The sequence below is a fragment of the Pseudophryne corroboree genome, chromosome 4, assembly GCF_028390025.1.
Source record: "Pseudophryne corroboree isolate aPseCor3 chromosome 4, aPseCor3.hap2, whole genome shotgun sequence".
Lineage (NCBI taxonomy): Eukaryota > Metazoa > Chordata > Amphibia > Anura > Myobatrachidae > Pseudophryne > Pseudophryne corroboree.
The window spans coordinates 924845335-924857381 of record NC_086447.1 but is presented as its reverse complement, the minus strand read 5'-3'; the positions used below and the strand labels follow the sequence as shown (position 1 = coordinate 924857381).

Below are 12047 nucleotides of genomic sequence, written 5' to 3'. Positions count from 1 at the left end.
GGGAGTTGTGCTAGTGTGGATCAGGGGTAGGATGGGAGTAGTAATAGTGCAGAGCAGGAAGGCAGGCTGGGAGTAGTGGTAGTAGTGAGTAGGAGTCAGAATGGGAGTAGTAGTGGGAAGTAGGGGGCAGGCTTGGAGTAGTAATAGTGCAGATCAGGGGGCAGGATGGGAGTAGTAGTAATAGTAGTGCAGAACAGGGGTGTAGGCTGAGAGTAGAAGGGGGAAGCAAGGATCAGGATGGGAGTAGTAGTTGGGAAGCAAGGGGCAGACTGGGAGTAGTAGTAGGAAGCAGGGAGCAGACTGGGAGTACTAGTGGGAAGCAGGTGGCAGGCTTGGAGTTGTACTAGTGTGAATCAGTGATAGGATGGGAGTAGTAATAGTGCAGAGCAGGAAGGCAGACTGGGAGTAGTAGTAGTGGTGAGTAGGGGTCAGAATGGGACTAGTAGTGGGAAGCAGGGGGTAGAATGGGAGTAGTAGTGGGAAGCAGGGGGCAGGATGGGAGTAGTAGTGTAAATCAGGGGGCAGGTTGGGAGTAGTGGTAGTGGGCATCAGGAGGGAGGCTTGGAGTAGTAGTAGCGAGAAGGAGGGGGTAGGATGAAAGTAGTAGTGGGAAGCAGGGTGCAGGATGGGAGTAGTAGTGGGAAGCAGGGGACAGGATGGGAGTAGTGGGGAGCATAAGGGAGGCTTGGAGTAGTAGTAGCGAGAAGAAGGGGGTAGGATGGGAGTAGTAGTGGGAAGCAGGGGGAAGGATGCGAGTAGTAGTGTAAATCAGGGGGCAGGTTGGGAGTAGTGGTCGTGGGCAGCAGGAGGGAGGCTTGGAGTAGTAGTAGTGAGAAGGAGGGGGTAGGATGAGAGTAGTAGTGGGAAGCAGGGTGCAGGTTGGGAGTAGTAGTGGGAAGCAGGGGACAGGATGGGAGTAGTGGGGAGCATAAGGGAGGCTTGGAGTAGTAGTAGCGAGAAGAAGGGGGTAGGATGGGAGTAGTAGTGGGAAGTGGGGGCAGGATGGGAGTAGTGGTAGTGGTGAGTAGGAGTCAGAATGGGAATAGTAGTGGGAAGCAGGAGGCAGGATGGGCGTAGTAGCAGTGCAGAGCTGGGGAGCAGGCTGGGAGTAGTGATAGTGGGAAGCAGGGGGCAGGATGGGCGTAGTAGCAGTGCAGAGCTGGGGAGCAGGCTGGGAGTAGTGATAGTGGGAAGCAGGAGGCAGGATGGGAGTAGTAGCAGTGCAGAGCAGGAAGGCAGGCTGGGAGTAGCGATAGTGGGAAGCAGGGGGCAGGATGGGAGTAGTAGCAGTGCAGAGCAGGAAGGCAGGCTGGGAGTAGTGATAGTGGGAAGCAGGGGGCAGGATGGGCGTAGTAGCAGTGCAGAGCAGGAAGGCTGGCTGGGAGTAGTGATAGTGGGAAGCAGGGGGCAGGATGGGCGTAGTAGCAGTGCAGAGCTGGGGAGCAGGCTGGGAGTAGTGATAGTGGGAAGCAGGGGGCAGGATGGGCGTAGTAGCAGTGCAGAGCTGGGGAGCAGGCTGGGAGTAGTGATAGTGGGAAGCAGGGGGCAGGATGAGCGTAGTAGCAGTGCAGAACAGGAAGGCTGGCTGGGAGTAGCGATAGTGGGAAGCAGGGGGCAGAATGGGAGTAGTAGCAGTGCAGAGCAGGAAGGCTGGCTGGGAGTAGTGATAGTGGGAAGCAGGGGGCAGGATGGGCGTAGTAGCAGTGCAGAGCAGGAAGGCAGGTTGGGAGTAGTGATAGTGGGAAGCAGGGGGCAGAATGGGAGTAGTAGCAGTGCAGAGCAGGGGGGCAGGCTGGGAGTAGTGAAAGTGGGAAGCAGGGGGCAGGATGGGCGTAGTAGCAGTGCAGAGCTGGGGAGCAGGCTGGGAGTAGTGATAGTGGGAAGCAGGGGGCAGGATGGGCGTAGTAGCAGTGCAGAGCAGGAAGGCAGGTTGGGAGTAGTGATAGTGGGAAGCAGGGGGCAGAATGGGAGTAGTAGCAGTGCAGAGCAGGGGGGCAGGCTGGGAGTAGTGATAGTGGGAAGCAGGGGGCAGGATGGGCGTAGTAGCAGTGCAGAGCTGGGGAGCAGGCTGGGAGTAGTGATAGTGGGAAGCAGGGGGCAGGATGGGCGTAGTAGCAGTGCAGAGCTGGGGAGCAGGCTGGGAGTAGTGATAGTGGGAAGCAGGGGGCAGGATGAGCGTAGTAGCAGTGCAGAACAGGAAGGCTGGCTGGGAGTAGCGATAGTGGGAAGCAGGGGGCAGAATGGGAGTAGTAGCAGTGCAGAGCAGGAAGGCAGGCTGGGAGTAGTGATAGTGGGAAGCAGGGGGCAGGATGGGCGTAGTAGCAGTGCAGAGCAGGAAGGCAGGCTGGGAGTAGTGATAGTGGGAAGCAGGGGGCAGGATGGGCGTAGTAGCAGTGCAGAGCTGGGGAGCAGGCTGGGAGTAGTGATAGTGGGAAGCAGGGGGCAGGATGGGCGTAGTAGCAGTGCAGAGCTGGGGAGCAGGCTGGGAGTAGTGATAGTGGGAAGCAGGGGGCAGGATGAGCGTAGTAGCAGTGCAGAACAGGAAGGCTGGCTGGGAGTAGCGATAGTGGGAAGCAGGGGGCAGAATGGGAGTAGTAGCAGTGCAGAGCAGGAAGGCTGGCTGGGAGTAGTGATAGTGGGAAGCAGGGGGCAGGATGGGCGTAGTAGCAGTGCAGAGCAGGAAGGCAGGTTGGGAGTAGTGATAGTGGGAAGCAGGGGGCAGAATGGGAGTAGTAGCAGTGCAGAGCAGGGGGGCAGGCTGGGAGTAGTGAAAGTGGGAAGCAGGGGGCAGAATGGGAGTAGTAGCAGTGCAGAGCAGGGGAGCAGGCTGGGAGTAGTGAAAGTGGGAAGCAGGGGGCAGAATGGGAGTAGTAGCAGTGCAGAGCACGGGAGCAGGCTGGGAGTAGTGAAAGTGGGAAGCAGGGGGCAGAATGGGAGTAGTAGCAGTGCAGAGCAGGGGGCAGGCTGGGAATAGTGATAGTGGGAAGCAGGGGGCAGAATGGGAGTAGTAGTGGGAATCTGGGAACAATGGAAATAGTAGTATGGATCAGGGGGCAAGATGAAAGTAGTAATAGTGCAGGGAAGACTGGGAGTAATGGTAGTGTTGAGCAGGGGGGCAGGCTAGGAGTAGTAGTGGGAAGCTGGGGTCATACTGGAAGTAGTAGTGGGAAGCAGGGGTCATGCTGAGAGTAGTAGTAGTTGTAGTATGGATCAGGAGGCAAGATGGGAGTAGCAGTAGTAGTAGTGCAGAGCAGGATGGCAGACTGGGAGTAGTGGTGGGAAGCAGGGCTCAGACTGGGAGTAGTAGTGGAAAGCAGGGGGCAGACTGGGAGCAGTAGTGGGAAGCAGGGAGCAGACTGGGAGTAGTAGTGGAAAGCAGGGGGCAGACTGGGAGTAGTAGTGAGAAGCAGGGGGCCGGATGGGAGTTGTGCTAGTGTGGATCAGGGGTATGATGGGAGTAGTAATAGTGCAGAGCAGGAAGGCAGGCTGGGAGTAGTGGTAGTAGTGAGTAGGAGTCAGAATGGGAGTAGTAGTGGGAAGCAGGGGGCAGACTTGGAGTAGGAATAGTGCAGATCAGGGGGCAGGATGGGAGTAGTAGTAATAGTAGTGCAGAAAAGGGGGGTAGGCTGGGAGTAGAAGGGGGAAGCAAGGATCAGGATGTGAGTAGTAGTTGGAAAGCAAGGGGCAGACTGGGAGTAGTAGTGGGAAGCAGGTAGCAGACTGGGAGTACTAGTGGGAAGCAGGGGGCAGGCTTGGAGTTGTACTAGTGTGAATCAGTGATAGGATGGGAGTAGTAATAGTGCAGAGCAGAAAGGCAGACTGGGAGTAGTAGTAGTGGTGAGTAGGGGTCAGAATGGGACTAGTAGTGGGAAGCAGGGGGCATGATGGGAGTAGTAGTGTAAATCAGGGGGCAGGTTGGGAGTAGTGGTAGTGGGCATCAGGAGGGAGGCTTGGAGTAGTAGTAGCGAGAAGGAGGGGGTAGGATGAAAGTAGTAGTGGGAAGCAGGATGCAGGATGGGAGTAGTAGTGGGAAGCAGGGGGCAGGATGGGAGTAGTGGGGAGCAGAAGGGAGGCTTGGAGTAGTAGTAGCGAGAAGAAGGGGGTAGAATGGGAGTAGTAGTGGGAAGTGGGGGCAGGATGGGAGTAGTGGTAGTGGTGAGTAGGAGTCAGAATGGGACTAGTAGTGGGAAGCAGGCGGCAGGATGGGAGTAGTGGTAGTGGGGAGCAGGAGGGAGGCTTGGAGTACTAATAGTGAGAAGAAGGGGGTAGGATGGGAGTAGTAGTGGGAAGCAGGGGATAGAATGGGAGTAGTGGTAGTGGGGAGCAGGAGGGAGGCTTGGAGTAGTAGTAGTAGTGAGAAGAAGGGGAAGGATGGGAGTAGTAGTGGGAAGCAGGGGATAGAATGGGAGTAGTGGGGAGCAGAAAAGAGGCTTGGAGTAGTAGTAGTGAGAAGAAGGGGGTAGGATGGGAGTAGTAGTGAGAAGAAGGGGGTAGGATGGGAGTAGTAGTGGGAAGCAGAATGGGAGTAGTGGTGGGAAGCATGATTGTAGTGGAAGGGACTCTGCGGAGTCCTGGGCAGTGAGGGGGCCCAGATGGCAATGGAGTATACTGTCACACACCACAGGTAGCAATAAAGGGCCTGTGCTAGTGGCATTTTGAATATGGCACCTACGTTGAGCCAATCGGAGTTTGCAGATCGACAGCCAATCAGGTGCAGCTGCAGCGGCAGCTCCACATTGGCTGACAGTCCGCAAGCTCTGATTGGCTTGTGGTCAGCTCCAAATTTTAAATGCCACTGGCTCTGTGCCTCTATGGCTGCCTGCTCCGGACTCCTTCCCTGTGCTGCTGCGGTCCTAGCACGCCACAATAGTGCCTAAGGGCACCACCTGATTTCCAGCAACCGGCCCCCAGAACTGTGCTGTGGAGGCTTATTCTGCCAATCCCGGGCTCCAAATTATTTTTTACAGTTTTGCTCGCAGGGAATTTGCAAAAAAAATATGCTCAGCCGCCGTCTTGTGTACGGAAATGCAGGTGCCATTGATGCTAGCCCCCAATGATCAAAAAACTCTCCAGTATGTATTGTACTTGCAATAAGTGAAGTAGGGGGGGGTCATGTAATTGTGCACAAGAGACCCAAGCGGTAATGTGATGATCTTATTGGCTACTCATTGTTTTAGCCCCACCCAAAGTAAAACCAGAGACGCCTTAATGGTGATGACTATCGGTAAGAAAAAGTTGATCTTTCTTACCCTACACTAAGCAGTGTTGCAGTTCACGCCATTAGATCTATCTTCCCGATGTACTTACTTTCGCGTGGAGCAAACAGAATCACTTTACTCCTGGCTTTGACTGGCAAAGGTTTGTAGTCGCATTTTCCCGGGGGCGCCCTCCTGAAAATGCAAAAGATAAAAGTCATATTGACACTAAATAAATTTCTTGCTGTAAACTGGAAACAGAACAACTTGCCGGAGACGCAGAGAAAGTCAATCACGCCATCAAAGAAAGAGGCCTCCTAGAGCGGCCGCAATAATGAATGGTTATAGAAAACATCTGTGTTGACTACACCAGAAAATCATTGTAAATGTTTCAATGTAACTTTGCGGGACTGGAATACAATGGTACAAGAGGTCTGCTCCTAAAATGGGGTCGGAGCTGAGGCAGGTGAAACACATTAGCAAAGCCAGACCGTATACTCTAATCAATGAATTGTGAGGGCCCCGCGCTGTAAATAAGATTATTTTCAGACCTTGAGCTAAACCCCACCACACACACACACACACACACACACACACACACACACACACACACACACACACACACACACACACACACACACACACACACACACACACACACACACACACACACACACACAGTTATTCAGGTTTGTTAGCAAACCAAAAAGCTCAGTAATGGGCAAAACCATGTGCACTGCAGGTGGGACAGATGTAACATGTGCAGAGAGAGTTAGATTTGGGTGGGTCATGTTGTTTCTGTGCAGGATACATACTGGCTGCTTTATTTTTACACTGCAATTTAGATTTCAGTTTGAATACACCCCACCCAAATCTTATGGTCCGTACACACTATGCAATATCATTTACGATTGGAACGATATGGGGGGTGGGATGCCCAGCACAGGGCTAGTCAGTGCCGCTCTCCCCCCCCCCCCCCCGCCGCAGAAGTGCAAAGGCATCGCACAGTGGCGACGCCTTTGCACTTCAAGAGTAGCTCCCGACCAGCGCAGCTTCAGCTTGCTGGCCGGGATCTACTCATCACTCGTCGGTCCGCAGTGGCTGCGCGTGAAGTCACGCAGCCGCGGCCCGCCCCCCAACAGTCCAGCGGCGTCCAGCCCGTCCAGCGGCGTCCAGCCCACCCAGCGACCGCCTCTGCTTCAGAGGCGATCGCTAGGCAACAAAGGCTGGGATGTGCCGGCGCACTGCACCGCCGGCTCATGCGCAGTTCCGACCCGATCGCTGCGCTGCGAGAAACTGCAGTGAGCGATCGGGTTGGAATGACCCCCATTGTTCATTTCTGAATGATATTGTATAATGTGTATATACAGTATATATATATATATATATATATATCAGCCTTATTGAATTGGGCCGTTGTTTGCAGTTCAATGGAGCTGAACTCCGGGCCTACCTTAAAAATGAAGGGTAAACTGGCTGGTTTGTGATTGGCCAGCAGCAAATCAAGTCACCTTAGCCCTGTTCCCCACATTTTGCTGTGACACTCACCCCTCACTTCACCTGAGAAGCAGATGTACTGGTGGGATGCGGGCAAGTTACCTACCCTCCCAGACAGGGCCGTAACTACATGTGTGCCAAGTGGGCTTGGCACACAGAGCAGTTGCCCTGAGGGCGCACGGCCAGCGGCATGTAATGAGTCAAATTTACTCATTACATGCCGCCTCTGCTGTGTGCGCCGTGCGCCGCGCTGTGGAGGGAGAAGTCTGCAGCCGCGCCGGGCAGCAGTGAAGGAGGAGGAGGGAGGGGGAGCAGGGAGCAGCAGCAGCGCTATTTCATTGGTAGTAGGCACCGCTGCAGCATCCCCCTCTCCTTCCGTATTGGCTGCCCGGCGCTGCTGTGGATGCGGGGATACGGTTCCTCCATTCCAGCATCCACAGCAGCGCCGGGCAGCCAATGTGTAATGTGGCTGTAATGTGTAAAAAGGGGGACTGGCTGCCGCAATGTGTATAAAGGGGGAGACCATCTGCCGTAATGTGTAAAAACGGGGACGCTGTCTGCTGTAATGTGTAAAAAGGGGACGCTGTCTGCCGTAATGTTAAAAAAAGGGGACGCTGTCTGCCGCAATGTGTAAAAAGGGGGACTGGCTGCCGCAATGTGTTAAAAGGGGGACTGTCTGCTGTAATGTGTAAAAAGGGGGACGCTGTCTGCTGTAATGTATAAAAGGGGCTCTACCTGGTGTAATGGCGATACTGTGCAGCGTAATTTGAATAATGTAGACTGCTGTGCACCGTAGTATGAATTGCTATTATTTTGTGGCCAGGCCCCTTCCCCGTGAAGCCACGCCCCTATCTTACTTGGGGGGAGGGCGCCACTGTCATTTCTTGCACACAGCGCTAAAATGCCTAGTTACGGCACTGCTCCCAGATGCCAAAAAGATTCTCCCAGATATTTGGGAGAATAGGCCACTATGGGCGGCACGGATGGTGTAATGGTTAGCATTGCTGCCTCACAGCACTGAGGTCATGGGTTCAATTCCCACCATGGCCCTAACTGTGTGGAGTTTGTATATTCTACCCATACTTTTGTGGGTTTTCCCAGGTGCTCTGATTTCCTCCCACAACCCAAAAATATACTGGTAGGTTAATTGGCTCCCAACAAAATTTACCCTAGTGTGAATGTGTGTGTGTACATGTGGTAGGGAATATAGGGGGTCATTCTGACCCATTTGCACGCAGCGGGTTGTCGCTGCGGTGCGAACGGGTCCAGAATGCGCATGCGCGGCGGCCGCACTGCGCACGCGCGTCGTTGCCCATCGCGTACAACAAAGAAAGCGGTCGTTTTTTTCTATCAAGCTCACATGCCATTAACTCTTTAGGGCCCCATACACTAGTGCGATACTGCACGTTTTTTGGTGAGTTCCTGAGATGGATAGCATGAAAAATGTGAAATTGCATGTACTTTTCTTGTGATTGCGCGCTCCCGTGTGTCACCCATCGCAATCGCAGCTGCACGTGAGATTTATCTCAATTGCATGGAAATAGGTTTGATAACATTAGTTTGCCTGAGATAAATCACATGTAAAAATACACTCAAGTATGAATTCACAATTGCAGGCCTCCCGGGAAGCTCCCGGCCAGATTGCAAGAAAATTGCATGGAAGCCATTGCTGAGGGGTGTGGATCATCAAATCAACAGTGTCTAGGTCAACATTTAGGTCGACCGCTATAGATCGACAGGGTTGGAAGGTCGACAGGGTTTCTAGGTTGACATGTGCTAGGTCGACAGGTCAAAAGGTCGACATGAGGTGTGTGGTTTTTGTGTCATTTTCTGTTTACAATGGCCGGCAAGCCTAATTAGTGCACCGTGTTTCCTCACTTCGCTCGCCATGCTTCAGATTACTGTTCCAATCATAGTCCACGTGGATGTTAAGTATGAAAAAGTTCAAAAAAGAAAAAATTTGAAAAACTCATGTCGACCTTTTGACCTGTTGACCTAGCACATGCCGACCTAGAAACCCTGTCGACCTTCCAACCCTGTTGACCTAGTGACTGTCGACCTAGACAGTGTCGATCTTCAGACCAGATCCCATTGCTGAGATACATCTCCCTAGTGAACAACTTTAGTCAAAGATTTTGCAATTGCAAAATCTAAAACAATGGGGTATATTTATTAGAGATGAGCGGGTTCGGTTTCTCTGAATCCGAACCCGCCAGAACTTCATGTTTTTTTTCACGGGTCCGAGCGACTCGGATCTTCCCGCCTTGCTCGGTTAACCCGAGCGCGCCCGAACGTCATCATGACGCTGTCGGATTCTCGCGAGGCTCGGATTCTATCGCGAGACTCGGATTCTATATAAGGAGCCGCGCGTCGCCGCCATTTTCACACGTGCATTGAGATTGATAGGGAGAGGACGTGGCTGGCGTCCTCTCCGTTTAGAATTAGAATAGATTAGAGAGACACTTGATTTACTAATTTTGGGGAGCATTAGGAGTACTCAGTAGTGTACAGTGCAGAGTTTTGCTGATAGTGACCAGTGACCACCACTTTTATTTATAATCCGTTCTCTGCCTGAAAAAAGCGATACACAGCACACAGTGACTCAGTCACATACCATATCTGTGTGCACTGCTCAGGCTCAGGCCAGTGTGCTGCATCATCTATATATATTATATATCTGTCTGACTGCTCAGCTCACACAGCTTATAATTGTGGGGGAGACTGGGGAGCACTACTGCAGTGCCAGTTATAGGTTATAGCAGGAGCCAGGAGTACATAATATTATATTAAAATTAAACAGTGCACACTTTTGCTGCAGGAGTGCCACTGCCAGTGTGACTAGTGACCAGTGACCTGACCACCAGTATATAATATTAGTAGTATACTATCTCTTTATCAACCAGTCTATATTAGCAGCAGACACAGTACAGTGCGGTAGTTCACGGCTGTGGCTACCTCTGTGTCGGCACTCGGCAGCCCGTCCATAATTGTATATACCACCTAACCGTGGTTTTTTTTTCTTTCTTTATACATACATACTAGTTACGAGTATACTATCTCTTTATCAACCAGTCTATATATTAGCAGCAGACACAGTACAGTGCGGTAGTTCACGGCTGTGGCTACCTCTGTGTCGGCACTCGGCAGCCCGTCCATAATTGTATATACCACCTAACCGTGGTTTTTTTTTCTTTCTTTATACATACATACTAGTTACGAGTATACTATCTCTTTATCAACCAGTCTATATATTAGCAGCAGACACAGTACAGTGCGGTAGTTCACGGCTGTGGCTACCTCTGTGTCGGCACTCGGCAGCCCGTCCATAATTGTATATACCACCTAACCGTGGTTTTTTTTTCTTTCTTTATACATACATACTAGTTACGAGTATACTATCTCTTTATCAACCAGTCTATATATTAGCAGCAGACACAGTACAGTGCGGTAGTTCACGGCTGTGGCTACCTCTGTGTCGGCACTCGGCAGCCCGTCCATAATTGTATATACCACCTAACCGTGGTTTTTTTTTCTTTCTTTATACATACATACTAGTTACGAGTATACTATCTCTTTATCAACCAGTCTATATATTAGCAGCAGACACAGTACAGTGCGGTAGTTCACGGCTGTGGCTACCTCTGTGTCGGCACTCGGCAGCCCGTCCATAATTGTATATACCACCTAACCGTGGTTTTTTTTTCTTTCTTTATACATACATACTAGTTACGAGTATACTATCTCTTTATCAACCAGTCTATATATTAGCAGCAGTGCCACTCCTAGATGGGCCCGGTGTTTGTGTCGGCCACTAGGGTCGCTAATCTTACTCACACAGCTACCTCATTGCGCCTCTTTTTTTCTTTGCGTCATGTGCTGTTTGGGGAGGGTTTTTTGGAAGGGACATCCTGCGTGACACTGCAGTGCCACTCCTAGATGGGCCCGGTGTTTGTGTCGGCCACTAGGGTCGCTAATCTTACTCACACAGCTACCTCATTGCGCCTCTTTTTTTCTTTGCGTCATGTGCTGTTTGGGGAGGGTTTTTTGGAAGGGACATCCTGCGTGACACTGCAGTGCCACTCCTAGATGGGCCCGGTGTTTGTGTCGGCCACTAGGGTCGCTAATCTTACTCACACAGCTACCTCATTGCGCCTCTTTTTTTCTTTGCGTCATGTGCTGTTTGGGGAGGGTTTTTTGGAAGGGACATCCTGCGTGACACTGCAGTGCCACTCCTAGATGGGCCCGGTGTTTGTGTCGGCCACTAGGGTCGCTTATCTTACTCACACAGCGACCTCGGTGCAAATTTTAGGACTAAAAATAATATTGTGAGGTGTGAGGTATTCAGAATAGACTGAAAATGAGTGTAAATTATGGTTTTTGAGGTTAATAATACTTTGGGATCAAAATGACCCCCAAATTCTATGATTTAAGCTGTTTTTTAGTGTTTTTGGAAAAAAACACCCGAATCCAAAACACACCCGAATCCGACCAAAAAAATTCGGTGAGGTTTTGCCAAAACGCGTTCGAACCCAAAACACGGCCGCGGAACCGAACCCAAAACCAAAACACAAAACCCGAAAAATTTCAGGCGCTCATCTCTAATATTTACTAAGGTCCCGATTTTGACCGAGATGCCGTTTTTTCTTCAAAGTGTCATCTCGGTCATTAACTAAACTCAAATCACGGCAGTGATGAGGGCATTCGTATTTTTTTGGAAGTCAAAGTAAAAAAATACGAATGAATACACCATCGGTCAAAACGCGGCTGTTTAAGTGTGAATCTCGGTCATTTACTAAGAAGTGCAAATAAAAAATAAAAAAAACACTGCCGTGAAAAATTACAACTCGTAAAAAAGTGCTAAAAAAAACCAGACCTGCTTTTTTGAGCCGTGATTGGATAGGCATGCACGGATCCATGAGATCCGTGCATTTATATCAGTGGGAAGGGGTGGGAAAGTGTTAATTTACCCAAAAAAAATTGCGTGGGGTCCCCCCTCCTAAGCATAACCAGCCTCGGGCACTTTGAGCCGGTCCTGGTTGCAGAAATATGGGGAAAAAATGGACAGGTGTCCCCCCATATTTAAACAACTAGCACCGGGCTCTGCGCCTGGTCCCCAAAATACGGGGTACCAGCGGGCCCGTTTTTCCGCCGCATGCTGGTACTTGTGGTTCTCCAAGTACCTGCTTGCGATGGAGGCTTGCTGGGCCTTGTAGTACTGCTACTAAAAACAATATCTTTCACTTGGGTGGCTGGGGGGGGACCCCTTGATTGTAGGGGTCCCCACTCCCCCAGGGTACCCCGGCCAGGGGTGACTTGTTGGATATTTGATGCCACGGCCGCAGGGCACTATATCAA

General features: G+C 51.3%; 1 protein-coding gene across 1 annotated transcript in view; it reads right to left on the bottom strand.

Annotated features, from left to right (window-relative positions):
* HHIPL2 (HHIP like 2) overlaps positions 1 to 12047 on the bottom strand; it is a 218598-nt gene that overhangs the window by 21161 nt on the left and 185390 nt on the right. Inside the window, exon 10 of the mRNA XM_063919427.1 lies at positions 5308 to 5390. Within this exon, the coding sequence (XP_063775497.1) occupies positions 5308 to 5390 (83 nt within the window). The remainder of the gene's footprint in view (positions 1 to 5307; positions 5391 to 12047) is intronic.